The following is an 18,198-nucleotide window of genomic DNA, read 5'->3' on the forward strand; positions in this document are numbered from 1 at the left end:
GCAGGGTGGTATGGTAGCATCTATAACAATATTGTAGGCCTTTATGGAGAACAGGGTTATGTTGAGGAGGAGGAGGAGGATATACTTATAGCTGAGGATGAAGAGGATAAAGATATCAGCCTTCAGTCAGAAACAGAGTCACAGTCTGTGTTCTCATCCATGTTTGACACTCTGGTATCACCGTTTCAGGCCGATATAACTAACAATTATAAAAATGCCCAAAGTGATGAGGTAACAGATATAAAACCGGCAGAAGCAGATGGAGATACAGAGACCTCCCTAACTTCTCAGACGGCTATCCCATATGATTCTACTGAGGCTTCTGTAGGCATGAAGGATGATAATGATGGTAATGACAGCAATGAGGTTCCACATCCCCCTCCATTAGATATAGATAAGGTTCAGAGTGCCAATAAAATACTTGAAACTAGCAAGTATATGTCTTTGTCCCACGACCCTCAATTACAAGACACAACCGGAATAGTGAATCTTGAAGTTGATCCTGAAAAAGCTATAGCTGAGATGGAAGTTGTTGATCAAGAGGAATTTCCCTCCTCTGATCATTCCAAGAAGTGGCGCGTTGAGACCGATCCCATAGATAACACAGGGTTTATAAACATTATCCTTGACCCAGTGTTAGACTCAACTATACTAAATGCTGACACTACAAGTAACAATCTTCTATCTGATAAAGGTAATGATGATGGGGGACGTTATATTGTGGACAAAGCATCTGAGATAGGGGAAGCAGATTCAACTAATGAAGTTACTGAGACAGAGGGGATAGAACCAAAGAAAATAGTTGAAGTTGAGAGAGACCACGGGGATGAAGCTACTTTCTCTACACATGTCTTTGAATATACACAGAGCAATTCCGGACCCAATGCTAAAATTGAAATGTATCCTGACAGCTCAGATCTAGTTCACCCTGAGACAGTAACAGGAAATGAACAAAGACAGACAGAAATCCTTGAGGAGGCAGACACAGAAAACATGTTTGGGGAAAATTTCATTCATGTCCACTGGGTGTCCCATGAATCTCAAAAAGACAGTGACGAGAAAAACGTCCTGAATGATAGATCTGGGATGAAGGATGACCAGACGACAGCAAATGAGGACAGTAATCTGCCGCTAAATGACAGAAATCACACAGATGACAGTAATGAAATGCTGGAGGCATTCAAACAGCTACTTGGAAATAGCAAGTATATGTCTTTGTCCCACAACCCTCAATTACAAGACACAACCGGAATAGTGAATCTTGAAGATGATCGTGAAAAATCTATAGCTGAGATCAATGACAATGATGAGCACGATTCTGCAGGTAGATTGGAGCTAGATGATGTCACTACTAATGAACCTGTCAGTTCCCAAGGAGATGTAGAGCCAAAGCAAATAGTGTCGGACCCCAAACCAGACAATGAAGAGGATGTGAAAATATCAACTGTGCTCCCCGAAGCGCTTTTGCATGATAGTGATGCGAATGCCCTTAATCACCATCAAGAGAGTCCTGCTGCTGACCTTGCTGAAAATAGCCTGGATGATGTTGAGACTGATCATTCAGTTGGTCAGGATGCTTTAGAAGGATCAGGGATTCCAAATCTCTCTGATTCGATTCCTATTCAGACAAAAGCAGAAACACTGACAGAGGAGCTACCTAATGTATCAGAGGATACATCTGTAATGCATGCTGAGGTGGAGGACATTGACATTGACACTACAGGTATTGAAGTGGTATCCTCCAATCAGAAAGGAGACGGCAGTATTCTAGTGCCTCAGAGCCCAGCAGAAGAGGATAATGGGGACAGAGTAGGGATGCTATATAGTCAGACAAGCATGCCAGGTACAGAGGATGCTTCAGTGCTGGAGGAGGTCACACAGACACCTGACCCACATCTGCATGATGCCCAGGACCCTCACATAGCTGAACGTATCCTGAACTTATCTTTAGTTGAACCTGTCAGAGTTGATCTAGTCATTGAAAATGTATCAGGAGAGGAAAGACCTCATTTGATTACCTCAAGTGGGGATGGGGAAAGTAAGGACAAGAATGAGAATACATTAGAGGTACCAGATAAGAATGTTCATTTTGGAGACATAGATTCAGTTTTGCTGAAAGACTGGTTATCTTCTAACTATGAGGAAAGTAATTCCAATGTAATGGAAGTTGTTGATCAAGAGGAATTTTCCTCCTCTGATCATTTCAAGGAGTGGCACGTTGAGGCCGATCCTGTAGATAACATAGGGATGATAAACATTACCCTTGGCCCAGTGTTAGACTCAACTATACTAAATGCTGACACTACAAGTAACAATCTTCTATCTGATAAAGGTAATGATGATGGGGGACGTTATATTGTGGACAAAGCATCTGAGATAGAGGAAGCAGATTCAACTAAAGAAGTTACTGAGACAGAGGGGATAGAACCAGGGAAAATAGTTGAAGTTGAGAGAGACCACGGGGATCAAGCAACTCTCCCTACACATGTCTCTGAAAATACACAGAGCAGTTCCAGACCTGATGCTAAAATTGAAATGTATCCTGACAGCGCAGAGCTAGTTCCCCCTGAGACAGAAATTGGAAATGAACAACGACAGACAGAAATCCTTGAGGAGGCAGACACAGAAAACATGTCAGTAGAAGATTTCATTCATGTCCACAGGGAGTCCCATGAATCTCAAAAAGACAGTGATGAGAAAAACGTCCCGAATGATAGATCTGGGATGACGAGTGACCAGACGACAGCAATTGAGGACAATAATCTGCCGCTAGATGACAGGAATCACATCTCATCAGTCAGTAGCCAGGAAGTACATTCAAAAGGGACCAAAGGATTGTATAATGAGATCACTCTAGAAAACGAGAGAGCACAGGAATTAGGCCTACAGGATAGGGAAACCAATGATGGACGAAATAGCTTTGATCAGTCACATGCAGTTAGTCAGCTTTCCCCCACTGATGAAGCTTATGATGTCATTACTCAATCAGAGAGAACAATAGACCATGATACATTGTATTCAGGTGAGAATTTCCTCTCAGACAGTTGGTCTAATTATCAAGAAGTAACAGATGTAAAGAGCACAATTAGTGATGAAGATAGGCAGCAAGATTTTGAAAACGTGGACGTGATTGAGAAGGTTGATTTTGAGAAAATCTGTTATAGGGATATTGAATCTATGCACAATGTTGAAAGAGAGGGTGAGACTTCCACTTCTCACAGTGAACCCCCTGAAAAGCAAGACATGCCATCAGATCAGATAGTAGGCCTAGACCCCACTCAAGAAGAACTTGTGAACAAATCAACTTCTCACAGTGAACCCCTTGAAAATCAAGACATGCCATCTGACCAGTATTCAGTAGGGCCCCCTCAAGGGGAAATTACAGACACATCAGTCAACAAGGGTACTAGGAGTTTCTTTGAAAATGCAATGGACTTTTTGATCCCAAGCACTGACTCCAAAGACTTAGAAGACCCAGAACCAAAGGGGCAAGAAGAGGAGGAACAAGAACCCCCACCTGATCTTCCTTACCTGGACCTCCATGAACCAGAACCACAGTTTCAGTCAACCTCAGTAGAAGACTCGATGAAAGCTACAGGATTTTTGAAAGAATACAAGAATATCCTAAAGCAAATCAGCACAGATGAAATAACTACTTTGTTGGACATGTTTGGGAAGCACAAATTCCTATGGCTTGACTACAGCCTAGGAAGCTCAGAGACTTTTACTGATGGCCAAGATGGTGATAATGACCTAGCTATTATATCAGACTTTGAAAGGCTCCTGCAGTATCACATTGATGAGACAAAAACTCCATCTGGTGGAGTACTGGAGGATGAAGATCAATCCAGAAAATTTGTGTCATTACGAAAACTAGAAATACTCTTGTCAAACATAAAAAACAGAATCACCCAAGTGAAAGCACCTGTCAGTATAAAAGACAATCAAGGTACTACTCAAGTAGTATGAGAAACATTTATTGATTTTGGTTGCATGTCTCTTCCATGTCTTTTGCATGTCAATATTGAAAAGGTTAGCAGTTGTCAAAGTGTTATATCTGACAACCATTTATTGACAAGGTCTTACATGTTTTAAAATGATTTGGTATCATAATGTCTATTTGTTATCCAGCAGAAACAGACAAGACAAACTGCATCAATGATGATTGTTTCACTCGCAATGAAAACGAAGACCTAACCAACCTGAAAGGAGAACATTTCTCTGGGGAGGGAGACATCCAAACCCCAACACTAACAGACAAATGTAATGCATTTATGTCCATTCTTAAAAAGAACATACTAATTATATAGATGAAAATAGTTCCATCTGTGGCTGGTAAAAATATATGATGAATTATTATGACACTCACTATTGTGTTATGTATACCTTTTAAATATATTTAACAGATAAACCTGAGCCTGCAGTGATGGAATATCTTTTTTCTTCTGCACGTCAAGTCACTGGTGATGCTGTTGCTCATATGCTGACAGTTATGGCTCTTCTAAAATGGCTCACTGTACAGGTAAGAAAGTTATATGACTACTATATCCCCCTTGTAATCTATTGAGATTAAATTAGCTAAACAGACCATACATTTAAAATGATTGGACTGCACTATGGATGTCTCCATCATCCTCAATATAATGTCATATTTTTCCAAGATAGGGAACTTCGGTTGTGGCATTGGACTTAGACAAATACATAACAGCACAATACACACATGACAATAATCATTGACTAGATAGCTGGAAAAGCTGGTCCTTTAAAACCTCTGGTATGTGTCTCTGGTATGCAACATGTCATCTGCACTGCCCCTATGAGTCATCCAACACTTTGAGGAGTTGTAGTTGGCTCTGGCTTCGGTGACAAGGCTTTTCCTCACACTATGGTAGTGCAATAATAACATGAGGACTTTAAATTGAGAATACAAATGGAGGTTCAGGATGTTGACCAGGTGAGTAAAGGGTAGTGTTTTGGACACTGGGGACAGCACTGAAAAGCTACAGGAAAGGTCAACACCCAACCAACAACAACAACTTGGCCTACTCTGATAGGGCAAGGCAGTTGACAGCAGAGGGACTTTGGTGACAATCTGTCTCAGCTGGAGAAAAAGGTCAATTTTTCCTTGACTATTTGAGAATAGGGATGGAGGTTGACTAATATGTGTTGTTTTCCCACAATTCGTCAGGTTTCAGTGTTACTTTAAATACGCCTCAGTCTGCCAGTGTGGCGTTCTACGATTGGTGACGTTGAGAATATACCAACTCAACGTTAGGCAGGAAGTGGGAGTGTTGTAACAATTACAAATAACTATTTTGATTGAAAAGTCAGATAACATATATTATTGTGTAGGCTTACATTTATATAAATCAATAAATATTCGTTTTAGGAAAAAATATCCGAAAGTGAGTCGTTTAAGGGAATTTGGCGTGCATAAAATAGCAACAACCTCCACCGTACGTTTCAGCGTCATGACGTTACCCGCTACTACTATCAGATCCAAGTAACAGCTGAGCATTCGTTTTTTCAATGTTAGCTAACATAATCCTGAAAATAATATTTAAATGAAATATTCGACAAATGGAAGATCAAACAAGTGGCGAGACATTCGCTACTCACGTGACTGATTTCAAAATGACAGCAAGGACCTATTACACTCTTGCCTTGGAGAAAGCGAACGATGTGAGTCACGTGTCATTATATCTTACGTTAAGTTGGACCCATCACTGCTAAAAACATCAACTGGTGTTATCAAGCAAGCTAGCCAACTAACGTTACTACATAATTTAATTCGTCAGAAAAGGCTTATCTAGCCAATGTCTCGTGTCTTGTTGGCTATGAGAGCACTGCTGCCTGGTAAGCTAACGTAAGCTAGCTAAATACTTAGCTAGATAACTAGCTAACGGTTTTAGTTAGTTAGCTATCTATCTAAGTAGCTGGCTATCTAGTTAGCGTGTTGAGGCTCCTAAAAGCATTGACAATCACTTTCCGTTTGAACTGTCATGTATCCACAATCCAGGGCCTGAAACAAAAATCTATAGCAGATCTATAATGATTATAAGTCATTTCTCTGATTTAGTTGATATTTTTTCCAAATTTAGTATTATTATTATTTATTTTTTCCTACCTAGGTCCTGTCATCCCTTCCTGATGACATAAAGCCAGGTCCTAACCTGTATGGACTGCCATGGGAAGCGGTCATCGTCACTGCCTTACTAGGGTTGGGCACCCTCCTATTGTTCAGCTGCAGGTTCTACCAATGTGTAAGTTGTCATATTATTATCAGCATGCAAGTATAGGGATGAACAACCACATTCTTAATTTTGATTGGAGAGTGACCAAGCTCACAAAATTGTTCCATTGTTTCCACAGATAAAGAGCAGACTGTATTCAAGCAAAGAGAGGCGGATGGGCCTGAAGGTGGCTGAACTATTAGATGAAAAGTGCAAAGTCCTTGAGACTTTGAGTAAGGTTCAACAAAATGTGAGGCCTATGTCAAATAATCCTGTGTGTGACAGACTAGATTTGCAAACTATTCAATGCAATTCCCTTTGAAATTACATGTTTTGTATGGACCTGTGTGTTATGAATGCCTTTGCTATTGTTTGTTTATTTATGTACCTTTTTAGTATGAAGAACTGGAAACTGCCCTCCGGAATAGTGGTGTTTTGGCTCATGTCGCAGAGAGAGAGAATCTGGAGGTAAGACAGGGATACTACATGGTATGATTGTTCTCAATACTGAAGAGACATTCCCATATATCACAGCTAAATAACACTGCCAAGTGGTATAAAAGGACTCAGTGTGCGTGTGACTTTCAAGTCCCAGTAAAACTATAATGGTGTCCTCCTCAGGTGATGTCCCAGAGGCTGAAACAGTCAAATACACAGCTTGGAAATGATATAGAAAAGTTAAAGGAGGACCTGAATATCCAAAGAGCGAGGAGGTTGCAGCAGGAGGAGACAGTGAGTTTAGCTTAGGACTTTTTTCTCATCCCCTTTTCCTGTGTTTTGATGTTTATGCTTTGACATGTTTCAGCTATTGTTATTATTTTCCTCTTTGCTCTCATATTTCAGTTTGTTTTTGAGATATGGTGTTGTGTGCAATTCTTCAGATTGCAGATATGCAGGAAACCTTGACAACCTTAGAAGAAGAAACCAGGGACCTCAAGTCCCAGACAGAACAGGTAAAGTCTGATGTCCCCATTACAATGTTATATATTATGAACAAAATGTTAATTGTAATTCCTTCCCATAATGCATTTTAAATCTGACACAGTCAGAGCCAGGTTAGATGTAACTCATTCTGTTATCATTTCAGGCACAGACAACCCTGAAAATATTTGACATGAACAGTGAAAGGAATCAGAATAATCTGGAGGCAGCAAAAGAAGAGAAGGTGTTGCTCCAGGAGAAAAATGGCCAGGTATGTAACCTGACATCTAAAATGTCAATTTTCATCTATATCTAGGCCTATTCACAAATCAGAGCCATAGGTACAGTATCTATGTGGGTGGCTCTGTCACTAGTAGTGGTGTATACTCCAGTTCCATATCAGCCTTTGTTGCCATTAATGCAAAACAAAGCATTTGAAGTTTCTTGTTACACAAAGAACCTGTATGGGTTGTCCTAAGCAGAAAGAGTCCTATAGTCTGGTGGGGTCCTCACCCTCTCCCCTCTTCCCACAGCTGGTCCAGGAGGCAGAGGGCTGGGGGGAGCGGATGAGCGAGCTGGAGGAGGAAATGAGGATGTGTGAGAGCTCCTACACTGGAATGCTGCAGGATGCTACCAACAAAGATGAGCGCATCAAGGTTTGCATTCATATTACTGCACTGGCAAAAACCACATGTCTAAAACAAATATTTGTGTACCGTGCCCTGTACTGGAAAAACCAGTCAACACCCACTATGAAGATTACTTGGGGTTTCAACTGACCATAAGTTAAACACCCTAAATGGCTCAACCTATTTGAGGCTATGATAATCTTCATAATGGAAATCCTTTATTGCTTGTTATTTAATTATAAATTGTATGTACTGTGTTTTGTATGTATATATGTGCAAATGTATGTGGACACACCTTTTGAATTAGTGGATTTGGCTATTTCAGCCACACCTGTTGCTGAAAGGTGTATAAAATCTAACGCACAGCCATGCAATCTCCATAGACAAACATTGGCAGTAGAATGGCCTTACTGAAGAGCTTAGTGACTTCCAACGTGGCACTGTCATAGGATAGCACCTTTCCAACAAGTCAGTAAGTCAAATTTCTGCCCTTGGTTTGTCAAGATTGGTGTGGAAGAACTTTACTGGCCTGTACAGAGCCCTAACCTCAATCCCATCAAACACATTTTGGATGAATTGGAACAGAAGAGTGGAGGCTGTTAGAGCAGCAAAGGGGGGAGGGGCAACTCCACGTTAATGCCCATGATTTTGGAATGCGGTGTTCAACAAGCAGGTGTCAAAGTACTTTTGGACATGTAGTGTGTGTTCTGTTGCATGTATACAACACAAGAAGTTCTCAAGACTAAAATAAAGTTTGAGTTTGAATGGTAAAGCCTTCTCTCTCCATCAGTCCTTGACAGACTGCCTGTTGAAGATGAAGGACTGGGACTCGGTGCTGGAGGACGGCGCCAACAGAGAGGAGAGGAGTGGGACACAAGGGACAGAGAATGGAGAAGGACAAGGTGAGATTCTCTTGATGTACACAAGGCTGACCCCATTTTATTTTTATTTCACCTTTATTTAACCAGGTAGGCCAGTTGAGAACAAGTTCTCATTTACAACTGCAACCTGGCCAAGATAAATTAAAGCAGTGCGACATAAACAACAGAGTTACACATGGAATAAACAAACGTATAGTCAATAACACAATATAAAAAATCTATGTTCAGTGTGTGCAAATGAGGTAAAGCAATAAATAGGCTGTCGTGGCGAAGTAATTACAATTTAGCAATTAAACACTGGAGTGATAGAGATAAGTAGAGATACTGGGAGCAAAATAAATGACAGTATGGGGATGAGGTAGTTGGATGGGCTATTTACAGATGGGCTATGTACAGGTGCAATGATCTGTGAGCTGCTCTGACAGCTGATGCTTAAAGTTAGTGAGGGAGATATGAGTCTCCAGCTTCAGTGATTTTTGTCATTCGTTCAAGTCATTGTCAGCAGAGAACTGTAAGGAAAGGCGGCCAAAGGAGGAATTGGCTTTGGGGGTGTCGTGACATTGTATTAGTTAACGTGACGACTGTTGCTCATCGAATTATTAAAGGTTTCTAATTGCGTGATTAACTGAATCAAGCAATTATTAACCTGGGGCACCATGGGAAAAGTTGTTTTATTGAGTTTCTATTTCCCAAATTAACTCAAAGAATATCAGAATATCGATTTCACAACAGCCGCTAATTAACCAGTTACCTCTACAGTCTCGCTCTGAACGTCGCATAATCCGGCAATCTGCACGGACCCGGGTCTCACCAATGAGTTCATACCACACCAATCTTAGTTGAGTATTTATTTACTAGAAAGCTAAAATGATGATAAAAGATACACACACACACAAAAACACATTCTAGGCTATTGATTAGGACTTGATTAGGCCAACACACTATGGCGCGTGTTACCCAAAATGGGGATTTAAAAGAGAGCGAAAAAGAAAGTACACGAGAGACATATACATTTGGGTGAATTTGTCAACTATGCTTATTCTAACCGTAGCCTTGCCCCAAACTGCCGCTCTTATGGGATATAATGATAATGATGTAATTACGTGGGGAAGGTCTCCGTGGATTCTCCGCGTGGACTGTTCAGGCTGCTCAATGACGCACTTCTCCGGCGCAACTCTGGTCGTCCTCACGATGTCAGTGTCCTTTTGGCTTAGGAGTCTGTTCCCTCGCCCTTGCTCTGGCAGGGCTCTTCTGAGAACAGACAGCTCTGTAGCTCAGAGCTCACAGCGTAGGAATGAAACAGTGTAGATGCCATGATTCGATGGGAGGTGGAGGCTAGGTGGTTCGACTTGAATTCACCCTCTTAGACACAGCTACTCATCCGTAGCTTGGGTAGAAAAATATTTATTTGTCTTCAAACTTGTGTTGCGTTTTGGGTTCGTTGACTTTTTAGACCTTGGATCACTTAGTCTTATCTGTAAATTCTTCACTCACAGGTCTTATACCCTCGGGTCAGAAGTGGGCGTAACCGCCTTTAGGGCAATTCTCTGGGCATACCAAGTTAAGAGGCAAGGTCTAGATTTTACTCAAATCCAATTTTAGACAACTAACTTCACATTTCATCTTTACCAAAACATTCTCTTTGATTTGGACATTTTCCATACAACGTACAATGTATTAACATCAAACCTATACTAGGTCAACTTTTGACGTTACAATGTTTTCGTAATGTCATCTATTAATAACAAAACAAAAATGACATTTTCATATTCCATCTATCGTCATGACCACCATTGTGGCTGACGGAAACCAATGTTCCAAAGTCCCTTTATTTCATGTTTAAGGTTCTCCATAGTAACAGGACAAAAGGAATTTGTCTGTGGCCTAAGATTTACCCCCACTTCTTCAGACCCCTAGATCTCTCCTCCTCTCTTGGGGTTGAGAGATAATCTGTAGGGTTGTGGTCTCCTGTAACCTGACCTGATCAGGACAGTCATGACAGTGGTGACCAGTGAAATATACCTGCTGGAGCGTGTGCTACAGGTGGGTGCTGCTATGGTGACCAGTGAGCTGAGATAAGACGGGGCTTTAACTAGCAAAGACTTGTAGATGACCTGTAGCCAGTGAGTTTGGTGACGAATCTGATGCGAGGGCCAGCCAACGAGGGCATACAGGTTGCAGTGGTGGGTCGTATATGGGGCTTTGGTGACAAAACGGATGGCACTGTGTTAGACTGCATCCAATTTGCTGAGTAGAGTGTTGGAGGCTATTTTGTAAATGACATCGCTGAAGGATCGGTAGGATGGTCAGTTTTACAAGGGTATGTTTGGCAGCATTGAAGGAGTGAAGGAGGCTTTGTTGTGAAATTGGAAGCCGATTCAATTTTGGATTGGAGATGCTTAATGTGAGTCTGGAAGGAGAGTTTACAGTCTAACCAGACACTTAGGTAGTTGTCCACATATTCTAAGTCATAACCGTCCAGAGTAGTGATGCTGGACAGGCGGGCAGGTGCGGGCAGCGATCGGTTGAAGAGCATGCATTTAGTTTTACTTTAATTAAGAGCGGTTGGGAGGCCACGAAAGGAGAGTAAGGCATGGTCAGCAGGCTTTTGCTCACCATCTCTTTGGATCGTTATGCACAGCCATCATTGGACTTTAAAAATAAATGTAAGGAGTCAAGCTATTGACTGAGGGATGTGTCTCTACATATGTGTATGTGTCTTCCCAGATGTAACTTATTTGTTTGTATTTTTTGGTCCACAGATAACCATCAACGACGAAGAATACAGAAACTCATTCATGCAGCCAAGGTATGTCTTCTCTTCAACAACTGAAATTATGGCTTAAAAACAAAACTCTTATCAGCGATAAATGGAAGATATCAGACTTTTTTTTCCTTCTCTTTAGATGAATGCAGACTTGAAGTCGGTGGATGAAGACAAGGACAGGGTGTTTGCTAAGCTAGCAGATGAAGTCAAGGCCAAGGAGGACCTCCAAGGTAAGCAGAGTAGTCTGCTGTTCAATAGTAATTCCTCTGATCACGGTGGGTAACAAAACAACGTTTGTTTTATAATGTACATAAATGTAGGTCTATTGAAAGATGCTTCAATAGCTGTTTTCATGATAACAGACAATTTTTACATTTTGGTCATTTAGCAGATGCAATTATCCAGAGCGACTTACAGTTAGTGCATTAATCTTAAAATAGCTAGGTGAGAACCACATATCGCAGTCATAGTAAGTAAACGTTTTCCTCAATTAAGTAGCTATTAGCGAAGTCAGTGCAAGTAAGAAAAGCCAAATACTAGGGTTAGTTCAAGAAAAGCGAGGGTGTTTTGGGAATAATCAAGATGTAAAGACAAATGGTCGGTTTCCCAGACACAGATTAAAGGGATACTTAGCATTACTAGTAGATACCCATAGACTTCCAGTTATTGCACTAAAGCTAGTTAGCATTGGTTCGTGAAACTACCTCTAACTTCCTTCATACTAGACAGAGATTACATAAAACTGGTATCCACAAGTTCATCTGACTTTGGGGAAGTCGATTTAAAGGGCCTCATTACCAAAATCCCAAAGTATCCCTTTGAGCCTAGACCTGGATTTAACAGCTTTTACTGTTGTTTTGCAGAGGGGATTAAGAAACTGGAGAATGAGAAGGCCTCTCTGCAGACAGACAGTGAGAAGTACACGGGCCAGGTGCAGAAACTCCAGCAGAAACTGCAGATCATGACAGAGATGTACCAGGAGAATGAGCTCAAACTACACAGGTACTGTACGGGAGCCACACCAACGCTGACCCAAATGCACAGCTTCATCTATAAACATTCAAATCGAATAACATTTTATTGGTCACATACACGTGACTGGCAGATGTTATTGCGGGTGTAACGCAATTCTTGTGCTTCTAGCTCTGACAGTGCAGTAATATCTAACAAGTTATATATATATATATATATATATGAAATTACACAACATATACACACATCTAAGTAGGAATGAATTAAGACTATATACATATGGACGAGCGATGTCAGAGCGGAACGGATACAGTAGAATAGTATAGAAAAACAGTATATACATATGGGATGAGTAATGCAAGATATATAAGAATTAAGTGTCTAAGATACCGTAGAATAGTATAGAATACAGTGGGGCAAAAAGTATTGTCAGCCACCAATTGTGCAAGTTCTCCCAATTAAAAAGATGAGGCCTGTAATTTTCATCATAGGTACACTTCAACTATGACAGACAAAATGAGAAAAAAAAATCCAGAAAATCACATTGTAGGATTTTTTAAGAATTTATTTGCAAATTATGGTGGAAAATAAGTATTTGGTCAATAACAAAAGTTTATCTCAATACTTTGTTATATACCCTTTGGCAATGACAGAGGTCAAATGTTTTCTGTAAGTCTTCACAAGGTTTTCACACACTGTTGCTGGTATTTTGGCCCATTCCTCCATGCAGATCTCCTCTAGAGCAGTGATGTTTGGGACTGTTGCTGGGCAACACGGACTTTCAACTCCCTCCAAAGATTTTCTATGGGGTTGAGATCTGGAGACTGGCTAGGCCACTCCAGGACCTTGAAATGCTTCTTACGAAGCCACTCCTTCGTTGCCCGGACGGTGTGTTTGGGATCATTGTCATGCTGAAAGACCCAGCCACGTTTCATCTTCAATGCCCTTGCTGATGGAAGGAGGGTTTCACTCAAAATCTCACGATACATGGCCCCATTAATTCTTTCCTTTACACGGATCAGTCGTCCTGGTCCCTTTGCAGAAAAACAGCCCCAAAGCATGATGTTTCCACCCCCATGCTTCACAGTAGGTATGGTGTTCTTTGGATGCAACTCAGCATTCTTTGTCCTCCAAACACGACGAGTTGAGTTTTTACCCAAAAGTTATATTTTGGTTTCATCTGACCATATGACATTCTCCCAATCTTCTTCTGGATCATCCACATGCTCTCTAGCAAACTTCAGACGGGCCTGGACATGTACTGGCTTAAGTAGGGGGACATGTCTGGCACTGCAGGATTTGAGTCCCTGGCGGCGTAGTGTGTTACTGATGGTAGGCTTTGTTACTTTGGTCCCAGCTCTCTGCAGGTCATTCACTGGGTCCCCCCGCGTGGTTCTGGGATTTTTGCCCACCGTTCTTGTGATCATTTTGACCCCACGGGGTGAGATCTTGCATGGAGCCCCAGATCGAGGGAGATTATCAGTGGTCTTGTATCTTCCATTTCCTAATAATTGCTCCCACAGTTGATTTCTTCAAACCAAGCTGCTTACCTATTGCAGATTCAGTCTTCCCAGCCTGGTGCAGGTCTACAATTTTGTTTCTGGTGTCCTTTGACAGCTCTTTGGTCTTGGCCATAGTGGAGTTTGGAGTGTGACTGTTTGCGGTTGTGGACAGGTGTCTTTTTTTATACTGATAACAAGTTCAAACAGGTGCCATTAATACAGGTAACGAGTGGAGGACAAGAGGAGCCTCTTAAAGAAATTACAGGTCTGTGAGAGCCAGAAATCTTGCTTGTTTGTAGGTGACCAAATACTTATTTTCCACCATAATTTGCAAATAAATTCATAAAAAATCCTACAATGTGATTTTTCTGGATTTTTTTTTCTTCATTTTGTCTGTTATAGTTGAAGTGTACCTATGATGAAAATTATAGGCCTCATCTTTTTAAGTGGGAGAACTTGCACAATTGGTGGCTGACTAAATACTTTTTTGCCCCACTGTACATATGAGATGTGTAATGCCAGATATGTAAAACATTATTCAAGTGACTAGTGTTCCATTCCTTAAAGTGGCCAGTGATTCCTAGTCTATACCTATAGGCAGCAGTCTCTAATGTGCTAGTGATGGCTGTTAGAAGCGGTTTTTCAGTCTCTCGGTCCCAGCTTTGATGCACCTGTACTGACCTCGCCCTCTGGATGATAGCGGAGTGAACAGGCAGTAGCTTCGGGTGGTTGATGTCCTTGATGATATTTTTGGCCTTCCTTACTCCCCGTTCAAAAAATGTAGAACCAAGAAACCGATATAGCCCTTGGTTCACTCCAGACCTGACTGCCCTTGACCAGCACAAAAACATCCTGTGGTGTACTGCATTAGCATCGAATAGCCCCCATGATATGTAACTTTTCAGGGAAGTTAGGAAACAATATATACGGGCAATATGGAAAGCAATATACAAGTTCTGGGACAATATAAAAAGTTCTGGGACACTGTAAAGTCCATGGAGAATAAGAGCACCTCCTCCAGCTGCCCACTGCACTGAGGCTAGGAAACACTGTCACCACCGATAAATCCACAATAATTGAGAATTTCAATAAGCATTTTTCTACAGCTGGCCATGCTTTCCACCTGGCTACCCTACCCCGGTCAAAACAGCCCTGCACCCCCCACAGCCTCTTGCCCAAGCCTCCCACGTTTCTCCTTCACCCAAATCCAGATAGCTGATGTTCTGAAAGAGCTGCAAAATCTGGACCCCTACAAATCAGCCGGCTAGACAATCTGTACCCTCTCTTTCTAAAATTATCTGCCGAAATTTTTGCAACCCCTATTACTAGCCTGTTCAACCTCTCTTTCGTATATCGTCTGAGATCCCCAAAGAGTGGAAGGCTGCCGTGGTCATCCCCCTCTTCAAAGGGGAGACACTCTAGACCCAAACTGCTACAGACCTATATCTAACCTACCCTGCTTTTTCTAAGGTCTTCGAAAGCCAAGTTAACAGATCACCGACCATTTCAAATCCCACCATCCCTTCTCCGCTATGCAATCTGGTTTCTGAGCTGGTCATGGTTGCACCTCCGCCGCGCTCAAGGTCCTAAAAGATATCATAACCGCCATCGATAAGAGACAATACTATGCAGCTGTATTCATCGACCTGACCAAGGCTTTTGACTCTGTCAATCACCACATTCTTATTGGCAGTCTCAATAGCCTTGGTTTCTCAAATGACTGCCTCGCCTGGTTCACCAACTACTTCTCTGATAGAGTTCAGTGTGTCAAGTTGGAGGGCCTGTTGTCTGGACCTCTGGCAGTCTATGTGGGGGTGCCACAGGGTTCAATTCTCGGGCCGACTCTCTTCTCTGTATACATCAATGATGTCACTCTTGCTGCTGGTGATTCTCTGATCCATCTCTACGCAGACGACACCATTCTGTATACTTCTGGCCCTTCTTTGGACACTGTTAACCTTTTGCGACTAGCAATCCAGGAGCGTAATCATAGCCTCAAACGAATTAGCATAACGCAGCGGACATAAATACCCCTAGAAACTTTTCCTATTCATGAAAATCGCAAATGAAATATATTCAAACACAAGCTTAGCCTTTTGTTAATCACACTGTCATCTCAGATTTTCAAAATATGCGTTACAGCCAACGCTAGACAAGCATAAGTTTATCATGGCATAATGCTATGCTAGGCTCTGCTGGCAGCAGGCAACATTTTCACGAAAATAAGAAAAGCAACCAAATTAAATCATTTACCTTTGAAGAACATCGGATGTTTTCACTCAGGAGACTCCCAGTTAGATAGCAAATGTTCCTTTTTCCAAAAAGATTATTTTTCTAGGCAAAATAGCTCCCGTTTGTTCATCATGCTTGGCTGAGAAATCAACCGGAAAATGCTACCACTACAACGCCAAACTTTTTTCCAAATTAGCTCCATAATATCGACAAACACGGCAAACATTGTTTAGGATCAATCCTGAAGGTGTTTTTAACATATATATCCGTCGAGGCAATTGGTTTCTCATAAGAAGCGATTGGAAAAATGGCTACCTCAGTATTTTACGTATTTTAAAGATTTTCTGCGGGAGACACCATGTGACCACTTGCTAAATATGGTCCCTTAAGGCTATTCTTCAACGGAAATGCGTAAAAAGACGATAGAATGCTGTAGACACCTTGGGGAATACGTGGGAAACGTAAGCGCATTCGTAGCTCAGTCACAGCCATATAAGGAGTCATTGGCATGAGGCGGTTTCAAAAAACATCAGTTCTGTTGCACTCACAGACAATATCTTTGCAGTTTTGGAAACGTCAGTGTTTTCTATCCAAAGCTGTCAATTATATGCATAGTCGAGCATCTTTTCGTGACAATATCTTGTTTAAAACGGGAACGTTTTTCATCCAAAAAATTCAACTATCGCCCCCTAGTCGCAAGAAGTTAACTAACCTCCAGACAAGCTTCAATGCCATACAACTTTCCTTCCGTGCCCTCCAACTGCTTTTAAATGCAAGTAAAACTAAATGCATGCTCTTCAACCGATCCCTGCATGCCCGTCCAGCATCACTACTCTGGACGTTTCTGACTTAGAATATGTGGACAAATACCTAGGTGTCTGGTTAGATTGTAAACTCTCCTTCCAGACTCACATTAAGCATCTCCAATCCAAAATTGTATTTAGACTCAGCTTCCAATTTCGCAACAAAGCATCCTTCACTCATGCTGCCAAACATACCCTCGTAAAGCAGACCATCCTACCGATCCTCGACTTCGGCGATGTCATTTACAAAATAGCCTCCAACACTCTACTCAGCAAATTGGATGCAGTCTAACACAGTGCCATCCGTTTTGTCACCAAAGCCCCATATACTACCCACCACTGTGACCTGTATGCTCTCGTTGGCTGGCCCTTGCTTCATGTTCGTCGCCAAACTCACTGGCTCCAGGTCATCTACAAGTCTTTGCTAGGTAAAGCATTGCCTTATCTCAGCTCACTGGTCACCATAGCAGCACCCACCAGTAGCACACGCTCCAGCAGGTATATTTCACTGGTCACACCCAAAGGCAATTCCTCCTTTGGCCGCCTTCCAGTTCTCTGCTGTCAATGACTAGAACGAACTGCAAAAATCACTGAAGCTGGAGACTCGTATCTCCCTCACTAACTTTAAGCACCAGCTGTCAGAGCAGCTCACAGAACACTGCACCTGTACACAGCCCATCTGTAAATAGCCCATCCTCACTACCTCATCCCCATACGGTTATTTTATTTATTTTGCTCCTTTGCACCCCAGTATCTCTACTTGCACATTCATCTTCTGCACATCTATCACTCCAGTGTTTAATTGGTATAATGTAATTATTTTGCCACTATGGCCTGTTTATTGCCTTTCCTCCCTCATCCTACCTCATTTGCCCACACTGTATATATACTTTTTCTATTGTATTACTGACTGTATGTTTGTTTATTCCATGTGTAACTCTGTTGTTTGTGCCGCACTGCTTTGCTTTATCTTGGCCAGGTCGCAGTTGTAAATGAGAACGGGTTCTCAACTAGCCTACCTGGTTAAATAAAGGTGAAATAAAAAAATATGACATTGGGTGCTGTAGGTGTCCTGGAGGTCGGGTAGTTTGCCCCCAGTAATGCGTTGTGCAGATCGCACCACCCTCTGGAGAGCCTTGCTGTTGTGGGCAGTGCAGTTGCCATAGCAGGTAGTGATACAGCCTGACAGAATGCTCTCAATTGTGCATCTGTTTTTAGATGACAAGCCAAAATTCTTTAGAGGCTCTGTTGTGCCTTC

General features: G+C 41.8%; 1 protein-coding gene across 9 annotated transcripts in view; it reads left to right on the forward strand.

The window, feature by feature from the left end:
- Positions 1-18,198, forward strand: part of mia2 (MIA SH3 domain ER export factor 2) — a 29,704-nt gene that overhangs the window by 1,692 nt on the left and 9,814 nt on the right. For 2 of the 9 annotated variants that reach the window (XM_031787992.1, XM_031787994.1), the window contains exons 5-17: positions 4,132-4,263; positions 4,407-4,522; positions 6,132-6,263; positions 6,373-6,483; positions 6,630-6,701; positions 6,855-6,965; positions 7,115-7,186; positions 7,321-7,425; positions 7,688-7,810; positions 8,574-8,685; positions 11,427-11,473; positions 11,571-11,661; positions 12,295-12,433. In XM_031787992.1, the coding sequence (XP_031643852.1) occupies positions 4,132-4,263; positions 4,407-4,522; positions 6,132-6,263; positions 6,373-6,483; positions 6,630-6,701; positions 6,855-6,965; positions 7,115-7,186; positions 7,321-7,425; positions 7,688-7,810; positions 8,574-8,685; positions 11,427-11,473; positions 11,571-11,661; positions 12,295-12,433 (1,363 nt within the window). Of the gene's footprint in view, positions 1-3; positions 3,950-4,131; positions 4,264-4,406; positions 4,523-4,821; positions 4,955-5,454; positions 5,683-6,131; positions 6,264-6,372; positions 6,484-6,629; positions 6,702-6,854; positions 6,966-7,114; positions 7,187-7,320; positions 7,426-7,687; positions 7,811-8,573; positions 8,686-11,426; positions 11,474-11,570; positions 11,662-12,294; positions 12,434-18,198 lie in introns of those variants that run through there. The other 7 variants (XM_031787991.1, XM_031787988.1, XM_031787990.1 and 4 more) reach the window with 7 other exon arrangements.

This window comes from Oncorhynchus kisutch, linkage group LG14, assembly GCF_002021735.2.
Source record: "Oncorhynchus kisutch isolate 150728-3 linkage group LG14, Okis_V2, whole genome shotgun sequence".
NCBI classification, from domain to species: Eukaryota; Metazoa; Chordata; class Actinopteri; order Salmoniformes; family Salmonidae; genus Oncorhynchus; species Oncorhynchus kisutch.